Here is a 21,670-nt window from a genome sequence, read left to right on the forward strand (position 1 = left end):
AGTTTAATTATGTCCCATTTATTTTTTTTTAATTTTCATTACTCCAGGAGGTGGATCAAAAAAGATCTTGCTGCGATTTATGTCAGAGAGTGTTCTGCCTATATTTTCCTCTAAGAGTTTTATAGTGTCTGTTCTTACATTTAGGTCTTTAATCCATTTTGAGTTTATTTTTGTGTATGGGGTTAGAGAGTGTTCTAATTTCATTCTTTTACATGTAGCTGTCCAGTTTTCCCAACACCACTTATTGAAGAGACTGTCTTTTCTCCATTGTATATTCTTCCCTCCTTTGTCATAGATTAGGTGACCATAGGTGCTTGGGTTTATCTCTGGACTTTGTATTCTGTTCCCTTGATCTATATTTCTGTTTTTGTGCCAGTACCATACTGTTCTGATGACTGTAGCTTTGTAGTATAGTGAAGTCAGGGAGCCTGATTCTCCAGCTCTGTTTTTCTTAAGATTGCTTTGGATATTTGGGGTCTTTTGTGTCTCCATACAAATTGTAAAATTTGTGTTCTAATTCTGTGAAAAATGCCATTGGTAATTTGATAGAGATTGGATTGAATCTGTAGATTGCTTTGGGTAGTATAGTCATTTTCACAATATTGATTCTTCCAGTGTAAGAACATGGTATGTCTCTCCATTTATTTGTGTCATCTTTGATTTCTTTCATCAGTATCTTATAGTTTTTTGAGTACAGGTCTTTTGCCTCCCTAGGTAGGTTTATTCCTAGGTATTTTATTCTTTTTGATGGGATTGTAAATGGGATTGTTTCCTTAATTTCTCTTTCTGACCTTTTGTTGTTAGTGTATAGGAATGCAAGAGATTTCTATGTATTAATTTTGTATCCTGAAACTTTATCAAATTCATTGAGCTCTAGTAGTTTTCTGGTAGTATTTTTAGGATTTTTCTATGTATACTATCATATCATCCACAAACAGTGACAGTTTTAGTTCTTCTTTTCCAATTTGGATTCCTTTTATCTCTTTTTCTTCTCTGATTGCCATGGCTAGGACTTCCAAAACTATGTTGAATAAAAGTGGTGAGAGTGGACATCCTTGTTTTGTTCCTGATCTTAGAGGAAATGCTTTCCATTTTTCACCATTGAGAATGATGTTTGCTGTGGGTTTGTCATATATGGCCTTTATTATGTTGAGGTAGGTACCCTCTATGCCCACTTTCTGGAAGGTTTTTATCATAAATGGGTGTTGAGTTTTGTCAGAAGCTTTTTCTACGTCTATTGAGTTGATCGTATGGTTTTTATTTTTCAGTTTGTTAATATGATGTATCACATTGATTAATTTGCATATATTGAAGAAACCTTGCATTCCTGGGATAAATCCCACTTGATCATGGTGTATGATCCTTTTATTGCATTGTTGGATTCGGTTTGCTAGTATGTTCTTCTGTTACTTTTCTCTATTTTTGTAGGCTCAAAGTGGTAGAATGGAAAGAAGTCTAGAATAAGAGCTAAGAAGCACATGCTTTAGCTTCAGCTTGGCCAATAACCAGCTGTCTCAATGGAGGTGAGTCAGAGCTCTGGGGCTGCTTGTTTCCTTATCTGTGAAAAGCTGTAAAAATGTCTTCTCACTCTATTAAAAGGTCTGTATCTTTTTGTTTTTCTCATTTATGTCTCAGCATCTGTTGAGTATTCTCTACTGTAAGATGTGCTGAACATTTAAAAAATTCTTCAGTTAACATATTCAAGAAGTAGAATTTACAGTTTGCTTGGCTTTATAAACTTAAAAAAAACCTGGAAATTATCTTCAGGGTTGGTGATTCCCACATCCTGATGCAATGTACACGTTTTCTTATGATCATTTTAATATGTGGTTGAATTCAGTTTGCTAGTATTTTGTTGAGGATTTCTGTGTCTATGTTCATCAGAGATTGTGACCTGCAGTTTTCTTTACTTGTAAAGTCTTTTTCTGGCTTTGGTATCAAGGTAATGGTGACCTTGTAAAATGAGTTTGGAAGTATTCTCTTTTCTTCAACTTTTGAAAGCATTTGAGAAGGAATGGCATTAATTCTTTAAGCGTTTAGAAGAATTCATCAGTGAAACCATCTGGTCCTAGACTTTGCTTTGTTGGGAGATGTTTGATTACTGATTCAAACTCCTTGTTTGTTATTGGTCTGTTAAGGTTTTCTATTTCTTCATGATTTAGTCTTAGTATGTTGTATGTTTCTAAGAGTTTATCCATTTATTTAGAAGTTCTCCGTCCACCCCAAGACAGTTACCCTCCCCATCTCCACTGGGGGGAAAAGGGTGTTTACTCTGTGGAAATGCTACACACTATGTTATTGGGAACAGCAGATACAGTTGGGAGTGCAGGGGGAAAGTGAGGCACCATATGAAAACAAGGGGATTGAATGAAAACCATACTGAAAGGTGAGATACCCTGTCCCCACACCCAGACCTCATTGGACTCCCAGAACACTAGCAGCCAAGCTTCTGACCTCAGGGCAAAAGACTGAAATGTATCTTTGGAGAAACTGACCAAACTGAGAGCAAAGGTTCTAACCCTTGGGAGATGCAGGAACTACATCCAACAAAACTGCTGAATCCAGAGCTCCTCATTCATAATGTGGCTTGCCAATTCACCAATTCTTTCATCCAGTCAGCTTTTTAACATCTCGCTCTTAAATGAGAGGCTGCCACCAATCTCCTGGGAGAGGAGAGGGATTGGAGGTTGAATCAATCACAAATGGCCAATGATTTAATCAATCATGACCATGTAATGAAGCTCCCATTAAAAACCCAAGAAGACAGGATTTGGAGAGCTTCCAGGTTGGTGAACATGCGGAGACTAGGGGGAGTTGTGCACTAGGAGAGAGCATGGAAGCTCTGCACCCTTCCCCTATGTAACTCTTCCATCTGGCTGTTCCTGAGTTATATCCTTTTATGGTAAACCAGTGATCTAGTAAGTAAAATGTTTCTCTGAGTTCTGTAAGCCATTCTAGCAAATTTATCGAACTTCTGATTCATAGCCAGTCACTCAGAAGTACAGGTGACAACCTGAACTTGTGACTGGTGTCTGAAGTTTAAGGAGGATGTCATTGGAACCCTGCTATTAACCCTATAGCAGGTTACTCAGAAGAAGCAAAGGTAATAACCTGAAGCTTTTTCTGTTATTTATTAAGTTGAGGTGTTCCCTCCTATTCCTGGATTTCTGAGAGTTTTTATAGTTTTTATCATGACCAGGTGTTGACTTTTATCAAATACTTTTTCTGTATCAATTAATATGATCATGTGATTTTTTGTTTTTAGCCTGTTAATATGGTGGATTATATTGATTGATTTTCAAATATTGAATGAGACTTGCTTCCCTATTCTAAACCCCATTTGATCATTTTTTATATATTACTGAACTCTATTTGTTAATATCTTGTAACAAATTGTGCATCTATCTCCATGTAGGATATTACTCTGTGGTTTTCTTTTTTTGTTCTTGTTTAATGCCAGGGGAATGCCTATTTCATGGAAGAAGTTAGAAAGTATCCCCTTTTCTCTAATTTTCTGGAAGAATTTCATAGAATCAGCGTTAATTCCTCTTTAAACATTTGGTCGAATTCTTCAGCAAAACCATCTGGCTCCGGCGATTTCTTTTTTGGAGGAAGTTTCAAATTACAAATTCAGATGATCTGTGTAATATATTTTTAGTGTTATATATTTCATATGAATTTCATAGTTTTGAACAGTTTATACTCTGAGAAATTGGTACATTTCATCTAATTGTCAAATTTATCTGTGTAGAGTTATTCATGGTATTCCCATATTATCCTTTTGATGTCTATAGGGTCTGTAGTGATATAGCCTGTTTCATTCCTGGGACTAGTAGTTTGTTTCTTTACTCTTTTTTTCTTTGCCAGTATTACTAGAGGCTGATCAATTTTGTTCTTCAAAGAACCACCTTCCCCTCCATCCCATTAATTTTCTCTGTTTTTCTATATCCGTTTGTATTTATTTCCATTCTTTATTTCATTCCTTTTTTCTTGTGTTGGGTTTATTCTGTTCTTTTTTTCTAATTTCTTGAGTTAGGAGCTTAGAATATTGATTTGAGACCTTTAATTTTTTTCTAATATGAGCATTTATTGCCATAATTTTCTCTCTGAGTGTTGTTTGGCTGTTTTGATACGCTGTATTCTCATTTTCATTGCGTGTTTATACAGATATCTTAAGATTTCCTCTTTGACCCATTATTTAGAAGTGTTGTTTTATTTCCAAATGCTTGAATAATTGGAGATTTTCTGGTTATCTTTCAGTTATTGCATTTTACTTTGATTCCACTGTGGTCAGAACACAGTACGATTTTAATTCTTTTAAATTTGTCGTGGTTTGTTTTATGGCTCAGGATATGGTCTATCTTGGACTACGTTCCCTGAACACTTGAATAGAAAGTTCGACATACCTTGTTTAAGCACACTTCACTTTATTGCCCATTACAGATATTGCGTTTTCTACAAATGAAAGGTTTGTGGCAATCCTGCATTGAGCAAGTCTTGGCACATTCCAAAAGCATTTGCTCACTTTGTGTCTCTGTGTCACATTTTAGTAATTCTCACAATGTTTCATACTTTTCATTACTGTATTTGTTAAGGTGATCTGAGATCAGTGATCTTTGATGTTACTACTACAACTCACTGAAAGCTATGGTGATTTTTTAGCAATAAAATATTTTTAAATGAAGGTATGTACATTGTTTTATTTTTAAACATAATGCCATTGCACACTTAATAGACTGCAAGATAGAGTAAACATAATTTTTATATGCACTGGGAAAACAAAAATTTTGTGTGACTTGCTTTATTGCAATATTCACTTTTTTTTTTTTTTTTGTAGTGGTATGAAATCGAACCTGTAATATCTCCAAGGTGTGCCTATATGATCTGCTGTTGTTGCATGGAGCATTCTATAAATGTTGATTAGCTCCTATAGGTTGATGATATTATTGAATTTTTTCTATACCTCTGATGATTCTCTGTCTAGTTTTTTCATCACTAGTTGAGAGAAGGATGTTGGGGTCTCCAACTGTATCTATGGATTTCTCTCTTTTTTCTTTTAGTTCTATCATTTTTTACTTTACATGTTTTGAAAATCTCTTATTTGGTGCATACAAATTTAGGATTACTGTGTCTTCTTAGTGAATTTATCCTTTCATCATTATATAATATCCCTCTCTGTCCTTGGTAAATTTCTTTCCTTTTGTCTGATATTAATATAACTATCCCTGCTTTTTTTTTTTTAACTAGTGTTTGCAAGGTATATCTTTCCATCTTTTAAAATTTCAGCCTCTATATTTTTATATTTAAGGTGAGTTTCTTATAGAAAGCATATAGTTAGGCCATGTTTTCTCTTGTAGTTGTAGTTGTTCTTTTTAACCAACTGCCAATCTCTATTTTTTAATTGGTATATTTAGACCATTACTTTTAATGTAATTATTGATGTTTTAGAAATGCTATTTTTTGGTAGGCTCTCTCCTTTTCATATTTCTCTTCTCTTTCTCTTCTTCACTGTTGTTTATTTGACCATTTTTAGATTCCCATTTGATTTATTTGAAGTGTTTTTGAGTGTATCTCTTTGTGTAGCTTTTTTAGTAGTTGATCTAGGTATTAAGTTACACACACATAACTTACCACAGTCTACTGGTGTTAACATTTTACCAGTCTGAATGATGTGTAAAAATCTCCCCCCCTTTACATCCATTTACCCTTCACAGTTGTAAAATAATTGTCTTAAATATTTCTTATATATACATGGAGAACCACTTGCTAGTGATATTAATTCTGCTTCAACGAACAAACATAATTTAGAAAACTCAAGAGAAGAAAGTCTATTATTATTTTTCTATATTTTTGTTCTATTCATTGTACTTTCCTCCTTCCTGATGTTCTGCAATTCCTTATTTTATTATTTCTTTCTGTTTAGAGAATTTTCTTAGCCATTCTTTTTAGGGTAGATCTGCTGGTGACAAATTCTCTTATTTTCCCTTCATCTGAGAATATCTTGATTTTCCCCTTCATTTATGAAGGATATTTTCACTGGTTATAGAATTCTGGATTGACAGTTCTTTTCTTTCAGCACTTGCATAATCCTGTGCTACTTCTGGCCTCCACAGTTTCTGATGAGAGATCTACTGCTTTTTTCTGTAGTGTTTGACTGGGCTGGAACATTTACTGGCTAAAAATTTTATATCTTGGTAAGCTGTTCCTTTCCTGGTCCTTTGACTAGAAAGGACCAGGACTCTTATTTCCTTGGGGCTTTTTTTGTATCTTCCCAGTGCCATTTCCTGGTTACTGGCTTCTCTAGCATCCAGTTTGGGATATGTGAGTCAAAAAGAAAACCCCTGGGAACTCAAAACTATGTCATTCCATAAGCCCCTAGCCAGTTTGCTTTCTTCACTTTACCATTCAGAGTCTTCTTACATTTGTTTTACATATAAGGTCAATCATTTTTAGCTGTACTTAGTTGGAGGACTAGGAAAAAATGTCTACTCCATCTTTAAGGAAGCAGAAGTCTTCATCCTTATTGTTTAATTTTGTTTTGTTTTTCTCTGACCCTTCTATAGGGATCTGCCATGCATGGCCTTCCCTTGCAGTGTTTTGCACCTCTCTTTATTTTTACTCTTTGTGACAGAATTATAAGAGACTTCAGTCATACAAAGCTTTTGTGTATTTAAGAAAAGGCCTGATAAATTAATTCACTTTAAGATATTACTGATTAAATCTGACTTATTACGCTATAAAACCAGGTCTATTTTCATTTTAACAGATAAGAATTCTAAAGCCAAATAAATTAGTCTCAAGTGCTTGAATTAGTGGCCCATGGCAGTCCTGTCAAGGTAAGCCTTATAGTTAAAGACACTTTCTTTTGGTAACCTAAGTCACTTTCAATTTTGATCGTATCTGTAGGTGAGTAGTTTTGCAATATAAGTCAGATGCTTAGCTTCAGAATTAAATCTGGGCCATTTAGGTATGTCGTCAAAGGAGAAGCTTCTCCCTAGTAGCACCATAATATCATTTTTAAAACATTGTCATTTTTTTTCCCCAAATACTCTAATGTTGCCATGGAATGTTTGTAAATCAGCAGTTTTAATGAATATTTTTTGACTCATGGAAAATGACATTACTGCATTTGACTGCCTCTTAAATAGACATGTTAGCTGAACATGAGCAACATTTTTCCTTTACTTGCTTTCTCAGGGAAGATGAGTCCCTGAAGAGTGGTTGAAATGCAGTGCCTGTGGCAGCCCTCGTCCCAGGGGAATTTTCTCCAGTGATAATCAGCAACCCATGATCGTGGTATAGTTTAAAGACTTCCACGCAGTTACCTCATCTAAACTTCTGGAGGAATGCAGTGTGCCTTGGGAATAAAAGATTTGACAAACTATCATTCTTTACTTGGTAGCACTGTTGTCTTCTCCCTTTGATCCTCCTGTCTCCTTTCTTCAAATTAGACAAGACTGGCACAGGCTCTGACATGGGGGGCTTGGGAAAGCAGCTTTTGGTGGTAACGGAATGGCTAGATATGGAAAGGCTGGCAGATAAACAACAATATCTTGGGGAGCACTGAAATTCAGAAACAGACAAATGGGCTTCTTACCACGTGGGGAGCGAAGCCGAAGACATTCAGAGCCAGCTTTCATTGGAATCGAGTGAGGTTAAACAAAAAAAGGGAAAAGGGCCAAGAAAATTCATAGGACTGGATCTGTGAGGACTAATTCTTAATTTTCACTGACTGTTGGTTTGTGATTTAGCCTAATTTAAAAGCCCAGGCCCAAATCCTGTATGACCTTAAATGGGTTCCTGGCAAAATCTTCAAATTTCTTTGAATGGAACTGTTTAACTGTGTGTGCATACATGTGTGTGCATGTGCGCTCAACATGCAGGCACAAGCATGTTCACATGCACACGTGTGTGTCAGGGAGTGCAGTGGTAGTAATGGAGATACAAGACTGGGTGAAAAAATAACATCAAAGTAATTACTTCAACCTGCTTTTTTTCAGCAGGATTCTAAAAATATTGAAGATTTTTAAGTGCCTGTTGCTTATTTGCATTTAGAAAAGAAGATCATATCATTTAAGAAAATAATAGCCTTAAATAAAGGATTTGTTTAATTATGAGGTGATATAAGGGTCAAATAGACCAAAATATCTTAAGTGGATCACAGTCTATCTTTGCATTATGATTAGTTGCATAAAATATGCAGAAATATAATGGCCAGTCTTCAAAATCATGACCTCCAAAGTGATGAAAACCAGAAAAAGAAGGAATTAAGCCAGAAAACAAAGATTTAATACTTATATAGAAATTGTTAGTGATTACTTAGGTTGAAGTCATTCTAGTGCCAATTCATTTAACAATGGTTGAAAAACTAAGCAATTTATAGTCTATAGCAAAAGTCCAGGAAAAATCTGGTCAGCTTGACTGATTGAAGCATAACTGAAATTTCTAATTTAGAATTTAGAGATGCAGAGACTTCAGTGGTTACCAATATAAGAATTATTTGTTCTACTTCTCAGCCACCTCACTATTAATTTGACTCTTGGACTGAAGGGAACTGTGCTTGTCTGTAAAACAAATCATCCCATTGTAAAACAATTCAAAAAATTACGAAGTAAACATTCCCCCTAATATCTTCACATCTGTAAATTTGGCCACTGGAGAGGAAATGACATCGTAGTGGCCAGGACACTGGATCTGCAGTCACAAGTTCAAGTCAACATTCTGGCTCTTCCATTCACCAGCTTTGCTCCCTCGTAACACTTAATCACTTTTTGGAGGTTTCCTCCTGTATGAAATTGGAACAAAATATCATTTCTAGCCTATGGGGCTGTTATGAGATTTCAAGAAACATTGTGAAAGTGCCTTGGAAATCAGCAAATGTTAAATACATAAAAAGCATTATTGCTCATTCTAATAGACTTACATAAAATAAGTCTACAAGCTCATCCACATTCACAATGTGACTTAATTTTAGTAAGTCAATGATCATAAGATTATAAGCTAAAGGCTCATAAATCACCTACTGCATAAACAATTTCAGGATTCTGCTATGAATATTACAAGCTTATAAAATCTGTAATTTACAGCATTTTGCCTTTTTTTTCTCTTTCAAGTATTATTTGCCAGTCTCTACCTATCTGGCAATGCCCCCATTCTCCATGTTCTCTCAAATTCAAGGGTACAAACTTTGAATTATAAAATGAATAAATTCTAGGAATCTAATGTCCAGCATGGTGATTATAGTTAACAATACTCTATTTTACACCTGATATGCTAAGACAATAGATCTTAAGTGTTCTTATTAACACGCACACACACACACACACACACACACACACACAAATGTAAGTTGATGGAGGGGTTAATTAGCTTGATGTAATTATTTCATAGTGTATACTTATATAAAATCATCATCCTAAACATAGACAATTTTTATTTGTCAATTATACCTCAGTAAACGTGGGGGGGAAAACAGTGGATCTATCATCACATCAACTATTTGAGAGATTTGCCATTTTCAAAGGAATCAGAGCTTCTTCTAATATTTTATGTTTGGGATTTCTGAGCCTTTTTGAAGCCAAAGTTAAATTAAGTGGGAGAGTACAAGACAGGACCCAAACCCTCAAAATAACTTCAAATCTTTCTTTTGGTCTGAAAATTATTGATCTAAATTGAGGCAGAAATAAACTAGGGAATATGCTTTACCTTCTTTACCTTCTCTATGACTTCTGGAAAGTTCTTGGCACTGAGAGACCATGGGTTAAAGGGAATATTTAAAAAATAAAGTTCACATAGTGTTTGCCTGAACTGAAATATCTAGTCTGATATCACTCAACTGAATTATTTAGTCTGATAATTTTTATTGCTCAGAGAAATGACTAGTATCTCCCAGGGTCCAGGGCCCAGTGATGGTATCTAACTAGATGTGATAGTCCAGATGCGTGGCTGCTTCTGTGACTCAAGTGCCTTGCTCCTGCCTGGTTTTAATGCAGGTTGTCTCTGCAAGGCAGGGAGAAGTGAACAGAGTTGACCTAACATGGAGGTAGACCAGGCAGCCTATCACATAGTGTATGATAATGTAAATGAGTTTGAAGGGCAACATCCATGGCTGTACATCCATGAATGCAATGTTTACAAATACGTGATCTCTTGAAATCTTGTGAAGAAGCTATTACAGTTATAGTATCTAATATATTGACAAAGAAACTGAGACCCTTAGGAGTTAAGAAAACTGAGCAAGAAAGTGGCAGATATGGGTCTCAAACTCAGGTCTTATGATCTCCAACTCATCTGACACCACTGATCCCTTAAACACATATTGCTCTGTGATGTAGCTCACATTGTTGTTAGTTTTTAAAACTCTGGTATTAATTAGTTGTTCTTATTTATAGTCTCCCAAAGTTGGGTATAAGAGCCAGGCTTGCTATTTCTTTATTTTTCCCCAAGCACCTAACATGTACCCTTATAACAAAGTGTTTGTGAAAAAATTTTTACCGAGTCATAGTTAGTGTATTATCTCATTAGCATCAATTGGTATTTAGCAGACATCAGGATGTATGCATTTTGACAGATAAGAGAGGTATAAATCCTGAGCAAAGGACATGGACAGAAATAATATGCAATTCTGGGAATTACGAACTTAAATTCATAAGGGGAGCTGAGGTTGGGCTCCTGGAGGAACTGCTGAAGAAGGAAAAACAGCTGAATGATAAGAGTGTATCTGAGGTGGAAGTGATACAGTACAATATTTTACCATCTGGCCAATGGACCGTAGGCATAGAGAAGAACTTCAGGGGAATTAAAGGACAAAGTCCTTTTGTGGATTTTGTCTTTTATTCTGATCTTGTTACTTTTTCTGCATTAGCACTCTTTGCTGCCAAATCTTTGAGTTAGGGGATGTCGCTACAGATTCTTCTCCATCCTCTTCCCAGCCTCCTTTCTTCCATGTCTTTCCAGAATGAAAATGACCATAATGTTTAATGTGTATCTAATTATAAAAGGAATATATATTCAAAAATCACAGGAAATATGACCAAATTAAAAAAGAGGAGAAGAAAATCTCTAAAAGGAGTTTTAAGAAATAACCACCATTCAGGGACTTCCCTGGTGACACAGTGGTTAAGAATCCGCCTGCCAATGTTGGGGACATAGGTTTGAATCCTGGTCCTTACGCTGCGGGGCAACTAAGCCCGTGCACCACAACTACCGAGCCTGTGCTCTAGAGCCCACGAGCCACAGCTACTGAAGCCCACACACCTAAAGCCCGTGCTCCACAATGAGAAGCTGGCACACAGCAATGAAGACCCAACTCAGCCAAAAATAAATAAAGTTATTAAAAACAAAAAGAAATAACCATCATTCAGATTATATGGCTCTTCAGACTTTCTATATGTATAAACACACACAGTAGAATTCAATACTATTTTATCAACCTCTTTTTTAACTTAGCATCACTTCTAACAGTTGCAGAAGACGCCGTTGCAAGGTGTGGTCCATATTTAAAACCGATTTCCTGTTATTGGGCATTCAGGTTGTTGTAATGAACATCTCTATACAACCATCTTTGTCAGTTTGCATGATTATTTTCAATAGATAAAGAATAGAAATGGAATTTCTGGGTCAAAAGAACTGCAAAATTTGAAGACTTTTCAAAAATATTTTTAATATTTCCTTGAGAAGTCTTCTAACAAGAATGTCCTTGTACTCTCTCCAATACAGGTCATTATCAAACTTTTTAATCTTTACAAGTATAAGAGTTTTAAAAAGATTCAATTTGTTGTTGTTTGATTGAAGTATAGTTGATTTACAATGTTGTATTCATTTCTGCTGTACAGCAAAGCGACTCAGTTATACATATATATACACTGTTTTTTATATTTTCCATTATTGTTTATCTCAGGATACTGAACATAGTTCCCTGTGCTATACAGTAGGACCTTATTGTTTATCCATTCTATATGTAATAGTTGGCATCTACTAACCCCAAACTCCCAGTCCATCCCTCCCCCACCCACTTCCCCTTGGCAACCACATGTCTGTTCTCTGTGAGTCTTTTCATAGATAGTTCATTTGTGTCACGTTTTAGATTCCACATATAAGTGATATCATCTGGTGTTTTTCTGAGTTCACTTAGTATGATAATCTAGAGTTGTATCCTCATTTTGTATTTAATTACTAGTAAAGTTGATCATTTTGAAAATAGAAGTGGGACATATTTTATATTATTTCTTAATTTTGTAAATTTTCTATTCGTGTTCTTGCAGTGATAATTATATTTGTTCCTGATTTGTAAATATATTTTATATATATTTATGGCTGGGTAATGTTCTGAGATATAAATTTTATTTTTCTTCCTGCATTCTCTTGTCACCCCCTGGAATTTTGTCTTCCCCTCATTTATGACTTTGTGCTTTACTGCCTTAGGGGAGATATGAGTTGTAGGAAACAGAAGTAGCCTGCAAGAAATTCTGGTTTCCCTTCCATCTCCCTCCACCTCAAATCCTTAGGCTCATTGAAGAGCACAAGATTTGAGGAAACTGGTGAAGGGCCAAGAGAAGTGGGAAGGGGAGAGAGTTTTCTCCTAGACCAAAAAAGTGATTCTTCTGTCTGGGGGAATTAGCAATATTTGATCTGACAACCAAATGTTTATATCCATATTCATGAGAGAGTGTAACTAAGCTGGGTAGCTAAGTTTACAGGAAACAGCTCTTTTATAGCTATCTCCAACATAGACACATCTCTGAGACTCATTACATTGTTTGCAGCCACTGTAGGTATTTAACTCTGTCACCATGAAGTTAAGACAGGTGATTGCTGGGAAATAGGATAGTGTTGTGGAAAGGTCACTCTCAGGACATCAGAAAAGTCATCTAAGATGTGCTTCTGTCTGCTGCTGATTGACCTTGGATACTCATGGAACTTCTTAAAACTTCCCTTCTCATTATATGAGAGACATAACCAGTAATACCAACAGGAGGAAATCATTTCAGAGTCCTTAGAATCTGTCATGTCACTTATCAGACATTGATTTAGTGCCTGCTGTGTGCCAAGCACTGTTGTAGGCACAGAAGCTACCAGAAAGAAAGAAACAACTTCTCTGCCTTCAGGGAATATAGACACATATACACAGGGAATTCTAATACCTCATAAAAACCTATAATGTAATATTCTATATTTTATAGTTTTTATATAAAATGTTTATTGTAATTTTATAGCAGTATTATTCAATGCTCCAATTGAGTGAACAAAAATCACAGTAGAGCAAGTAAAACAATAACTAATTGTTTATAAATTATAAAAAAAATTTCTCTAAAACACAAATGGTTTAGTACTACTGGATTTTTGGAAAAATAATTATTCAGTGCTTGATGATCTAAATGGTAGGCAAAGTTCATGCTCAGGAACAGTAAAACAATTGTAACCTCAAAATGAATGAGCAGAAGTATTTGTTCATAATTGAATATTAGGTATCTCCAAAGAAAGGGAAAATAATCATGAAGGGTAAAATGAGTGTTTTATTGGGCTTCATCGCATTTCATCTTGTAATTTAGAGTCTTTTACCTTTGAAGGAAAAATGGTGGGAGCACCAAAGGGCTTCACCCAGTCATGCTGCCTGCAGGTACCCTGATTTAGTGGCAGTCTATTGCAAGAATCCTTCCTTTGATATATGGATCACTCCCTGGACTGTCCTTGCAATGAATGGACATTTTATTCAAGCATTCCCACTACAAGGTTAGCAGATGTGGGCAAAGAAGAGGAAAGCAAAAAAGCTTGATATTGGAACTTGCTGGCAAGGGTTTTGTGGCAGGGGGCTATTCAAATGAGGCCTTTCCTTGGCTTCTCTGCTATATTCATGTAAGCAGTTAAGAATTGGCCTTATATCTAAAATTTATTTGGGCACCTTCATTCCATTAGGATTACTATCAATGTCTCCAGACTCCCCACTTCCAAAGTGAGAGACTAAATAACTTAGGATTTTTCACGAGTCTCATTCTTTAAGAAGGTTTGCTAATACTCAGTTGGAAAGGTTAAAATCTACAAGCTTGATGACTTAAATGTTCTTGAAAAATCACTTAAAAAAAGGTACCTCCTGCCAGCCACTGGAACTGCCGATGAGTTGAAATCCTTTCAATTTCTCTTGCTATTCAGAATAAGTCTCTAGTGTTTTTGCACTTTAGCCCAAAGCTTTTAGGCTTAGTAAAAAGCCCTCTGAGTCACAAGATAAAATGTATGTGCGTTTTCCCATTGCCTATCTTCAATCCAGATTTTCCATGTTTAAAAAGGAAATAACAAAAATGCAAATTTAAGAAGTCCCTGGTCACCTGCAGTCAAAACTGCCTTTTACTCAGTTAACATTCTCTAAGCTGAACACAGGACTGAGTGCTACATTATCCAAGTAGCTTCTTATTTTTAGCATCAGAAGAGATTTGATGGTCTATATTAGTCTGATCACTCTCTTTAGCAAATGTACCGAGCTATAAGAAAATATCTAGGGAAAGTGGGCTTTTTAAAGATTGAAACCCATTGTGTTCTATATTGCTTCTTTGTAGGATGGTGCTCAACTCTGTTTTCTTGAGTAGGAAAGGAAGATGGGCAGGCTCAAACCAAGGCTGCGCCCGTGCATGAGTCGGGCAAGGCAGTGAGGAGGTGGGTGGCAGACACAAGCAGTAGGTGTTGTACCCAAGGTCATGTGACACCATGCGTATATTACATATCTTGTCTTATTTCATCTTCATAACAGCCTTGCAGATGTGGGCATTACTATTGTTCTACAGATGAAAAGACCAAGAATTAGACAAGTTCAGTGACTTGCAAAGATCAGGTAGCAAACACCTGGTTATGAATTAGTCTCAGGTTTAGTCTACTCGAAAGTCTATATGCTCCATGCTGGTTTTCTACATCTGCCTGGGAGCTCAGAAAAATGGAAATTCTCCCTCTACCTGCTGTGTTCCTCACAAAAGGACCATATGATTATTCTGATGGTTTAGTGGAAAGTATACCAGATTCAGGATCAAAGGCGCTTGGTCCTAGATCTGGACCTTGGTCCCACTACTGATCAACAATGTGATCCTGGCCAGGTAGAACTTCTCTTCGGTTTAGTTCAGTGCTGGGTTTAGAGAAGGTGAAAGACCAGACCACCCGCTGCCCTAGGAATCTAACAGTGAAGTCTGCTCCTTTCCTTCTGTTTTTATATTAGACTTTGCCTAACTCAAAAGTTGCTTTAGGATCAAACTAGTCTTGTATTCTCTGAGAAAGGACTTTGTATAGTACAAAACACAGTGTTGATCTATGGGTCTTTTTTAGACTGATATTATCACCTCTGCTTTAAGGCACTGAAGACATTTATTTAAATTAAAATGTTATATGGGAGTGGTAAACATACTGAGCCACTGTATAACATTAACAACTGAGCATAATTCATGACTAGATTAGCTTTCTGGTGATCTAATTCGGGTTCAAAGAGAATTATTAGAGGATAGTACAGATTTTCATTATTTTAAATATCTTTACATTAAGAAGCATAAAGCCTTATGAAAAGTTTTACAAATAAAAAAGTTAGGAATAAAAGATATACTATTTTATTATCCAAAAATAAATACTGAAAGTTATTTGTGTATTTCAGAAGCCTTCTTTTTCTCCCTTGCCTTCTCTCTCTCTTTGGGAAGTAGTTGTGTATGTGTGTTTTTGTGTGTACACATACACGTGTGTGTGTGTTTGAATATATGATATAGGGGTCATTCAATAAACACAGCTTTATATTCTGCTAATTTCACTTTATGTTACACTGAATTTTTCTATGCTCTGATTGATTTTAGATATTCTTTAATTGCTTCATAAGAGTCCTCTAATTTTGGACATTAGAGTCTTTCCAATTATTTACAACTCTAAATGATGTTTTAGCAAATATTCTTTAATGTTTCTGATTCCCTAAAATTCTGATTATTTCTTTAGAATAGATTTCTTGGACTAGGTCAAAGAATATAAGCTTTTTAATCCTTTGCATAATGCCTAGTTTCACGCTAGAATGTTTACACTAATTAATATTCTCATCAGCAGTTTCTAAAATTCTCAGTTTTACTTTCTCCTTGCCTACACTGAATATTTTTACAAGCCCATTTTTTTACTAGATGGAAAGGACATAAAATTACATTTCAAGAAATGTAATTAGAACAAACAACATAGGATGAAAGAAAATAATTACAAAAGTGCCCATTATTCACTGAAAGTATGCATATAGGTGATTAATATGGAGAATCACTCTTACACTCCCAACTTTTTGTCATTTCACTGTGATAGCAACTAAACAAAAAGTTGGGAGTAAAGTAGCAATTCCCCACATTACATGCTATACAAGCACTGTCTACATTGAACGTCATTGTTCAAAATCATAGCTGAATTGGTAAGTAACAGCTTGCTGTTTGTTTGATTTTTAGTTCTTTGATTATTAGAGATATAAGCATGTTTTTCGATACTTATTGTCTCTTTCATTTATTCTTGAAAGACAGGACTTTCAGTCTTTGAGAGAGTGGTCTTTGGAGTCAGGCAGCCTGGTTTGAATCCAGGAACTGACGCTTTCTAGATATTTGACCTGTATCAGATTATTTGCACTTTTCTATACTTTAGTTTCCTCACCGAAAAAGTGAGGGTGATGTTACTAGTATGTATCTCATAAAATTAATTCATGTAAGTAATCAGTGTGTTAACCCAAGTACATATAAGAATGGTATATTAATCCTTAACATATGTCAATTTGATTTTATTTGTTTATTTATTTGTTCATTTTGTATATGGATTCATCGATATCCTTTTGTCTATTTTCTATTACAGTTCTTTTCTCCTATTGATTAACAAAAATGTTAACATTAGCTTTACGGTTTGCTGTTTTCCTTCTTTCTGAGAGTGGGCGGTAAAGTAAGAGATCAGAAGGAAGACGAGACTCAAAACTGGCACAGAAAACACACACGCTCTTCTTTTTGTACAAGGGCTAGCCTGGATATTGCCTCTCATCACTAGCCTATAACTAGTGCAGTGGAAAGAGTCTGGGATAGCACAGATCACTGAATCTGTATGCATAATGAATTCCGCTATCCTAAACACATCCAAGGTATCTCAAAGCACCCAAGGTATTTGTGTGTTCTTTTGAAAGACCTCATGTTTTGTGTAGGCAAAAGATGAGACTCATTCACAATTTAATAAGATGATAAAGCTAGTGCAAGTCAGACTGCAGGACTTAAAGGTTTGGCTTGTCAGTCCACTTTTGAGATTGGGATCTAATATGTCATCAGTCTGTGCAGCTCCCTTATGAAGTGGTTGCTGGGCAACCAGACTGTGATTTGGTAGAAATAGTAAGCACTTCTTTGAATCATGATCTCACTGACCATTTTCACTAACATATTTACTGTTCATCACAATTCCCTTCCATTTGGTTTTCTGACAATCTAATGTCAATGTTCTCTGACTAAAAATACTTTCAAGTTTAATGAGATTTCCACTTTTTACACTGCTCATTCTCATCTGCAAAACTACTAATGGGTTGCCAAGACATTTTTTTTTTTCTGTCACAGAGGTTATAACCATAACTTTACTAACACTCTGAACTAGAATTGGAACCTCCTGATGATCTAGAGCTGCCAGCTTTCTGGATGGCTATAAATCCAGAAGGCTATGAATGCCCCTATGGCATTCACTTATGAGCTACATGTGGTAAATTTTTGTTGTGGTGTTGATGTAGGCAATGGTACCGTGAAGCAGGAAAAATCGGTAATCCTTTGATTAAATTCATCCAAGCAGCCTCATTCATTCTGTAAGTCACCATTCCACAGATTTTTTTCAAAGTATCTGCTATGTGACTAGCCCTGTGCTACTGGGCTCTGAGGATTCAATTATGAGTATAATAGAGCCTCTGTCTCCAATTTGCTTGTTGTCAGTGGAAGAGGCAGAGAAGAAGAGAAGCTTTCATCAATCAGAGGGACAAGTACTAAGTGAGCACAAAGGAGGGGCACTTAACCAAGACTTAGGAGGTCAGGGAAGCTCTCCCAGAGTGACAGTATGAAACATGAAGTATGAGTTAACCAGGAGATTAGGAGAAGAGAGCATAAGGGAATAAGATGTTCAGAGACTGAAAGAGACTTCACAGCAGGGTTGGGGATCTGCAAGTGGTTGAGTGTGACTGGAGAATGATTGGAGGATGAGAAAATTCAGACTAAGAGTGTCTGCATTTGGAGGAGAGGTGTTAGGTCTGTTCCCTAAGCTGCTGTCTCATGACTTTAGCTTTCCATTCCAGACAAAATATAATATTTTATGCCCCTTGGCTACTGCCCTAAAATTTCAGGAACTTAATCCCATAGAGAATAGGGTGCTATAATTATATGATCCAAGCTTTTCCATATATATTTCTTGTAATAAAGATGGTAGCTTTTCATTGCAGTTTAAGCATGGATTCTCCACATTTTATTTACAGCAAATATAACAAGCACTGTACTTTCAGTTAATTATCTCCTAGCAGCAGCTTTGCCAATTGTGCACCCACAGCATTGGATCTTGACTCTTTGCTTTTGCAGGACCACATTGTATAGGTAGGCAAGTAGGCAGACAACCACAGGTAGTTTTCAATGAATGTAATTGCCCACAAAACATACTTTAATGGTCCCTGCCAGAAATAAGTGACTGTCTTTTGGATTATCAGTCTGTACTGCAAAGCAACTGAAATATATCAGTTCTCTCAGCAGTTCTCAATTTTCTGATTTGGAAGAAAATAATAGTTGTATTCAAATGAGCACCATACTTTTTTTTTTTTCACACACACACACACACACACACACACACACACACACACACACTGTATTTTATTTTTACAAGAGATAAACAAACTGACACCAAGCATTGTAAATGGATGACCACAACAAAAGCAACAATGATTGCAATTACCAAACACAAAACACACTCATACTATGTCATAATATTGACATTCAGTCCAGTAATCCTCCACTGTAACAGCTCCTTTACTTTGAAGTGAAAATTGATTTGTATATTTTTTGCCTCTGAGTCCTTGTGGGATATTTTTTTTTTATTCAAACAGAAAGTCACAAAAGTTATAATCATCCTCATCAGTTCACTCAGTCCCATGTAATTAATTTTTTTTAAATCTTGATCTTTTGTTGGCACTTTTATGAATTCATCAGTTTTCCAATAGAGTTCTGAAAATGCTTATTCATTCAGTTCAACAGTATAGTCAGTTACCAGAAACCTGTACTTGTCAGAGTCTTCTCCATGAATTCCTTGAAGATGAAATTCATTTATAGGAACATTTTTGAAAAAGCATCAGAGTACACCCAGAACTGTCTGTACATGACAAAAGACTTAAAAATGACCACGGTTAAAGATTTGATGAAAGTTCATAATAATGCAATTGAAAAAGGAAATTTAGTTATTTCTGAGATATACGTTTTAAAGTAACAACTAGAATTATGACTTATAACATTATACCAGAACATATAAGATTTTTAGAAATTTCATGCAATGTCTGAAACATTTATATTAACATATTTCCATACAAATAACCCAAAGAAAGTTTAGTATTAGTTGTTTTTTGTTTGTTTGTTTTTTTATACTGTAGGTTCTTATTAGTCATCAATTTTATACACATCAGTGTATACATGTCAATCCCAATTGCCCAATTCAGCACACCACCATCCCCACCCCACCACGGTTTTCCTCCCTTGGTGTCCATACATTTGTTCTCTACATCTGTGTCTCAACTTCTGCCCTGCAAACCAGTTTGACTGTACCATTTTTTCTAGGTTCCACATACAAGTGTTAACATACGATATTTGTTTTTCTCTTTCTGACTTACATCACTCTGTATGAAAGTCTCTAGATCCACCCACATCTCAACAAATGACTCAATTTCGTTCCTTTTTATGGCTGAGTAATATTCCATTGTATATATGTACCACTTCTTTTTTATCCATTCGTCTGTCGATGGGCATTTAGGTTGCTTCCATGACCTGGCTATTGTAAATAGTGCTGCAATGAACATTGGGGTGCATGTGTCTTACTGAATTATGGTTTTCTCTGGGTATATGCCCAGTAGTGGGATTGCTGGATCATATGGTAATTCTATTTTTAGTTCTTTAAGGAACCTCCATACTGTTCTTCATAGTGGCTGTATCAATTTACATTCCCACCAACAGTGCAATGCTCCACACCCTCTCCAGCATTTGTTGTTTGTAGATTTTCTGATGACGCCCATTCTAACTGGTGTGAGGTGATACCTCATTGTAGTTTTGATTTGCATTTCTCTAATAATTAGTGGTGTTGAGCAGCTTTTCATGTGCTTCTTGGCCATCTGTATGTCTTCTTTGGAGAAATGTCTATTTAGGTCTTCTACCCATTTTTGGATTGGGTTGTTTGTTTCTTTAATATTGAGCTGCATGAGCTGTTTATATATTTTGGAGATTAATTCTTTGTCCGTTGATTCGTTTGCAAATATTTTCTCCCATTCTGAGGGCTGTCTTTTTGTCTTGTTTATGGTTTCCTTTGCTGTGCAAAATGTTTGAAGTTTCATTAGGTCCCATTTGTTTATTTTTGTTTTTATTTCCACTACTCTAGAAGGTGGATCAAAAAAGATCTTGCTGTGATTTATGTCAAAGAGTGTTCTTCCTATGTTTTCCTCTAAGAGTTTTATAGTGTCCGGTCTTAGATTTAGGTCTTGAATCCATTTTCAGTTTATTTTTGTGTATGGTGTTAGGGAGTGTTCTAATTTCATTCTTTTACATGTAGCTGTCCAGTTTTCCCAGCACCACTTATTGAAGAGACTATCTTTTCTCCATTGTATATCTTTGCCTCCTTTGTCATAGATTAGTTGACCATAGGTGCGTGGGTTTATCTCTGGGCTTTCTATCTTGTTCCATTGATCTATGTTTCTGTTTTTGTGCCAGTACCATATTGTCTTGATTACTGTAGCTTTGTAGTATAGTCTGAAGTCAGGGAGTCTGATTCCTCCAGCTCCGTTTTTTTCCCTCAAGACTGCTTTGGCTATTTGGGGTCTTTTGTGTCTCCATACAAATTTTAAGATGATTTGTTCTAGTTCCATAAAAAATGCCATTGGTAATTTGATAGGGATTGCATTGAATCTGTAGATTGCTTTGGGTAGTATAGTCATTTTCACAATATTGATTCTTCCAATCCAAGAACATGGTATATCTCTCCATCTGTTGGTATCATCTTTAATTTCTTTCATCAGTGTCTTATACTTTTCTGCATGCAGGTCTTTTGTCTCCCTAGGTAGGTTTATTCCTAGGTATTTTATTCTTTTTGTTGCAATGGTAAATGGGAGTGTTTCCATCATTTCTCTTTCAGATTTTTCATCATTAGTGTATAGGAATGCAAGAGATTTCTGTGCATTAATTTTGTATCCTGCAACTTTACCAAATTCATTGATTAACTCTAGTAGTTTTCTGGTGGCATTTTTAGTATTCTCTATGTATAGTATGTCATCTGCAAACAGTGACAGTTTTACTTCTTCATTTCCAATTTGTATTCCTTTTATTTCTTTTTCTTCTCTGATTGCTGTGGCTAGGACTTCCAAAACTATGTTGAATAATAGTGGTGAGAGTGGACATCCTTGTCTCATTCCTGATCTTAGGGGAAATGCTTTCAGTTTTTCACC

The 21,670-nt window shown here is 35.8% G+C and overlaps 1 protein-coding gene across 2 annotated transcripts in view; it reads left to right on the forward strand.

Moving 5' to 3' along the window:
* HTR7 (5-hydroxytryptamine receptor 7) overlaps positions 1 to 21,670 on the forward strand; it is a 680,316-nt gene that overhangs the window by 369,059 nt on the left and 289,587 nt on the right. Inside the window, exon 3 of one of the 2 annotated variants that reach the window (XM_082423804.1) lies at positions 1,429 to 1,523. The exons of the other annotated variant lie outside the window; for it this stretch is intronic. Within the exon in view, the coding sequence (XP_082279930.1) occupies positions 1,429 to 1,459 (31 nt within the window). The 3' untranslated portion in view covers positions 1,460 to 1,523. The remainder of the gene's footprint in view (positions 1 to 1,428; positions 1,524 to 21,670) is intronic. 2 annotated transcript variants of the gene reach the window in all.

Source organism: Balaenoptera physalus, assembly GCF_965194825.1.
Source record: "Balaenoptera physalus genome assembly, chromosome: 14".
Lineage (NCBI taxonomy): Eukaryota > Metazoa > Chordata > Mammalia > Artiodactyla > Balaenopteridae > Balaenoptera > Balaenoptera physalus.